The sequence below is a fragment of the Sinocyclocheilus rhinocerous genome, unplaced genomic scaffold (assembly GCF_001515625.1).
Source record: "Sinocyclocheilus rhinocerous isolate Xijiao unplaced genomic scaffold, SAMN03320098_v1.1 scaffold615, whole genome shotgun sequence".
Taxonomy (NCBI): Eukaryota; Metazoa; Chordata; class Actinopteri; order Cypriniformes; family Cyprinidae; genus Sinocyclocheilus; species Sinocyclocheilus rhinocerous.
The window spans coordinates 897725-902872 of NW_015631049.1; the positions used below are offsets into that span (position 1 = coordinate 897725).

The 5148-nt window shown below is 40.2% G+C and overlaps 1 protein-coding gene across 1 annotated transcript in view; it reads left to right on the forward strand.

Moving 5' to 3' along the window:
* The window catches only part of LOC107741271 (teneurin-1-like), a 166835-nt gene that overhangs the window by 112169 nt on the left and 49518 nt on the right, over positions 1-5148 (forward strand). Inside the window, exons 7-9 of the mRNA XM_016553970.1 lie at positions 3860-4070; positions 4203-4304; positions 4917-5111. Coding sequence (XP_016409456.1) covers positions 3860-4070; positions 4203-4304; positions 4917-5111 — 508 coding nt within the window. The remainder of the gene's footprint in view (positions 1-3859; positions 4071-4202; positions 4305-4916; positions 5112-5148) is intronic.

Here is a 5148-nt window from a genome sequence, read left to right on the forward strand (position 1 = left end):
ATATATTTATATATATATATATATATATATATATATAATTGGGGGGGGGTGCAATAGGGATTTCGCCTAGGGCGTCAAATTGGCTAGAAACGGCCCTGAATATAAGTAATATTATCGATTTAACCGCACTGTCACACTCGGGATGAGAACAAAACTTGAGTTGGGCTGGATAATGACACTAACTTTGCAACAATCGACACTGTTATTGAACTGAATTGAGCTGAATAATGACACTGCTGCCTTCTGTAAAGCTGCTTATAGCTGAACTTTGCACATTGACAGTTATTGAACTTAAGTGAAACAACATTGAAGTAAATTTAGCTGAATAATGACACTGTTGTCTTCTGTTCAGCTGCTTTACAGCTGAAATTGAATTTATTTCATAATTGATGAATTTTACAACATTAATGTGAAGCTGCTTTGAAACAATTTGAACTGTGCTAAGCTTTACGTATATAAATAAATGTGACTTGACATGACATTACTGTGGCAAACGAGTAAAGCACGGAGTAGAAATTATGAAAGTGGCTTTCAAAATATATTCCGTATTTTATTTACAGATTATTAAACATTAATCGCCTGCATCTCACACCATGAGCCGTGTGAAGTTTAAAAGTAGTTCAATCTTGAGACCCCTGTGTTTTGATTCCTTTGTCCTACAATGTAAAAAATGTGCACAAATACAGACATTTTCATATAAAGTAATAATTTATAAATAATTGTGTTTGTGTAAGATGGCATGTGAGAGAGAGAGATTGTGTGTTTGTATTGGTGTGTGTTTGAAAGGGAGTGCCCAGGTTTTGTCATGATTGCTCTTGTTGGTAAACGTTTTCTAAGTACATATTGTTATGACTGGCAGATAACAAGAAGGATCAGGAGCGTATCTAACGAGGTGCTTCAGACGACCCCAACATGCTAATTACATCTCATTATTCAGGATATCATCCGAGATTAACTGTTCACTTTGCTCAAGAAATTTGAGCCCGGTGTAATTCAATTTAAGGCTTCTCGTTTTCACCTCATTTGCATGCGCGCTTTCATATGTAGGCGGAGGCAAAGCAAGAAGACTGGTTCATTGTTCCTGCTTAATGAAAAGCCTTCTTTTGTGTGTGCGTGTCTGAATAGAGATGTTTACACTGCCTCAGCTTCCGCGGTTCTACTTCAATGTACGCGAGTGCGAGTTTGCATGTGTGTGTGTGTTCACTGAGGCCTGACAGATCGCTACTGTACTGAGACTGTCAACTCCATTGCGGCTCCCACGATCGTTCCTCAGTTTCTCTGGCTGTCATTAAAAGCAGTGGGGCTCTGGTGCAACTGCTGCCCTGCTGGCTCCTGCCTGTCAGCGTGAGAGTCCTTCCAGCCGGGCGGCCTAGATCGCTACTGTACTGAGACTGTCAACTCCATTGCGGCTCCCACGATCGTTCCTCAGTTTCTCTGGCTGTCATTAAAAGCAGTGGGGCTCTGGTGCAACTGCTGCCCTGCTGGCTCCTGCCTGTCAGCGTGAGAGTCATTACAGTCGATAGGGCTTCAGTGCTTCCACTGCTTCCAGAGTGACTCCGGAGGAGGAGAGGGACTCATTATAGCCAGAGGGTTCTGTAGTGCCTCGGAGAACGCCGCTCATTGATGTTTCTGATGTTTGTAACAGCTCTGTCTAAACACTGGCAATCCCTCCCAAATACAGACAGAAAGACACACGCGCCGCATATCTTTTCCAGTTTCCTTGGAGATAGATTCATCCCACTTACAGGATGGAAGTGACACAGTGGTGTGAGGTGATGAGACAGACATTGAACACAGATATACTGATCACAGGCTGAGTAACACGAGCACAGATGGTGAGCTGTAAGCGCCTGGATGTAAACGTCTCATATTTGCAGTGACTCCCGACTTGATCTGGACTCTGTATGTGTGAATGTTAGCATGTCTGGCCGCGTTTGCTCAAACTGCAGGCCTGTTTCTGTGATGTGTGTGTGGATGTTGATGCATGGGAAGGGGATCGGTCTTAGTTTATGCCCACCAATAACACGTTAGTCATGGTAGGGAGCAAATGAGGGTGCGGAAGATACACATGCTTAATACCATTAACAGCGTTACATTTACAGAGCTTTTCCACCGTTAGTGAATGGAAATGCTACTGGTACTTGTTGTGCTCAGAACCCTTCAGCCCAATGGAGTCTTATTTTTCATTTTTAGTGCTACAGATGTTTCATTTTATTTCTTAGCAGTACTAGTTTGAATTTTCATTGTATAATTTATTCATCTGTTTAAATTTAACTAGGTTAATTGCTACTTTCTTAGTTTACTCTGCACTGTTGCTGTATTTAATTGTATATTATTTTGCACTTCAGATATTTTATTTTATTTGTTTACATAACTTTTTCACACTGTTGTTTTACTTCATTTGACATTGTTAAATCTATTACTTTTTGTTGGTTCTTATTAACGGCTGCTTTGTTGGTTTGCTTTATTATTATTTTATTTTGTGTTACTACTATTTTTTATTTGTTCATATTGTTTGTGATCATTTTTGCACTACTGATGTTTTATTTTATTTCTTAATAGTACTTGTTTATTTGAACTTGTTTTACTTAATTTTACATTGTATAATTCATTGTTTTTGTTTACATTTAATGAAGTTAATTGCTACTAAGTTTACTCCACATTGTAACCGTCTTTCGTTTTACTTTATTTTATTTTGCACTACAGATATTTTATTTGTTCACACTTCTGCTTTACTTAATTTTACATTTTACAATGTATTAATTTTTTGTTTACAATTACTAATTAATACTTCTTTAGTTAATTTTATTTAGTTTTTCACTACTCATTATTCTTATTATTCGTTCTCATTTTCTGTTTGTTTGTTTTTTTCCTCATTAAAAGAACAAGAAGATATATGGGATGCCATGCATTAACCCTGTGGAGACTTCCTACAGGTGCAGATAATGAATATGTTTGGTGTCATGCTTTTAAATGAATGTATCTAAAAATAGATTGCCAGACATCGAGGTATTCAGAGGGTTTGCCAGACACACTCCCTAGATGAATGTAATGTAGCGTGGTTGTTTCCACTGTTGGCTGGATATACTTGATTTACTTTTTCCAGTTCCCTTTCAGTCGGTCACTCTCGACGTCACGTCGGATGACCGACGAAATTGGGATCTCGCTTAGAGAGACCAATCTACTTCGAGTGTAAACTAAACGAGCCAATGCACATTGGCATGCGATTATTGCATCGTGACGTCGGGAGTGACCGACTGAAAGGGAAACGTCTCGGTTACGTATGTAACCCTCGTTCCCTGAAGGAGGGAACGGAGACGTCACGTCCCGTCGCCACAGCTCCTGTACCACCGCTGAGCGGCCGGGTCACCGGCTCGGCTCCTCAGCGAAAACCTGAATATGCGCTGCATCTGCTGCCTACTTATACTCACGCTGTGATCAGCGGCAGCTGGATGCAATAATCGCATGCCAATGTGCATTGGCTCATTTAGTTTACACTCGAAGTATATTGGTCTCTCTAAGCGAGATCCCAATTTCGTCGGTCATCCGACGTGACAACTCCGTTCCCTCCTTCAGGGAACGAGGGTTACCATACGTAACCGAGACGTTCTGTAGGATGCATGTTTTGGCAAGTATTGGACATATAAATAGCAGCTTGTTTTCTTCGCGGACTATGCTAAGGTTGGCAGCATCAACATCAGAGACATAGGGTAAAGTATAGAGCGATACTGAGACACAGAGCACCAAGTTATGAACGGTCAGTGCCAAGGGCATGAATTCAACTGTCGATCTGTGCTATGTTCTTTTTTAACACAATTTAGATTAGATACACAAATAACTGTATGTCCTTTTTTTCCAGTTTGACTTTGTGAAGTTGCTGGATGGGAGACAGCTGATTAAGCAGGATTCCCGGAATGTCAAAATTCCGAACGCTCCTCCGCGAAGTCTGCTGGTGTCTGCTCTGCAGGAGACGGGCTTTGTGGAATACCTTGATGTAGGCACCTGGTACCTGGCCTTCTATAATGACGGTCGCAAGATGGAACAGGTGGTGGTGTACAGCACACCCATAGGTGAGAGCACAACAATTATTGTTTTTTTTTTCTTTTCATTTCAATTATTGATATCAATACACAAAATAAATTGGTACATGACTTCAGGATTATTTAATTATGCAGTGAATTGTGTTGTGTTTGTGTGTTCAGAAACAATAGATGGTTGCCTCACTAACTGTAACGGTAACGGAGAGTGTGTCGCTGGACACTGTCACTGTTTTACTGGCTTCCTGGGGCCAGATTGTTCAAAAGGTACAACTGAGCACAATAATACACATCATCATAATCACACAATGATACACAGTATTATCAAAATAATATATATAATCACATAATATACACAACATGATCACAGTTATGCACAAATACACAATATAATCACAATATATGATATAATTACTCAACATTTTATCTGTACATTAAAGTCATCAAACAACATTGCAGTCGAACTAAGCCTAGAGACACATTCACTCCCAGGACTGTAACTATAAAAATACATATGTTTTAAATGTTTAAAAAAAATAGCAAGAATTCACACCACAACTATAACAATGACAGCACAGAGGAACGATATAGTTGGAATCACTTGCAGAGCAATATCACTTGCAGAGCGATATGAAGCCAATCAGAATCCATCCTACTTTAAAGAGCTCAAGCATTTAAAGCGGCAGACGACGTAACTTCAGCACGCTCTTTGAATAAACAGAACATTATCGTGCATTGGTGTGGACACTAATATGGTCATCGTTACAGTTGTCTTTATAATTATCGTTCTTAGTGTGAACAGGGATTTTTTATTACAGTCTTACAGTTACGCAGTGTTACAAAGATCTGATTATTTATGATTTTGTTTGTATATTTCAGATTCTTGCCCAGTGCTGTGTAGTGGTAATGGCGATTACGAGAAAGGTGTGTGTGTGTGTCACACTGGATGGAAGGGGGCGGAGTGTGAGGTGGAGGAAGGCCAGTGTATCGATCCTACCTGTTCAAACAATGGAGAATGTGTCAACGGAATCTGTGTGTGCGCTCCTGCTTTCAAGGGCGACAACTGTGAGCAAGGTACAGGTCTCCCCCCCCCCCACAACCAAACCAACTT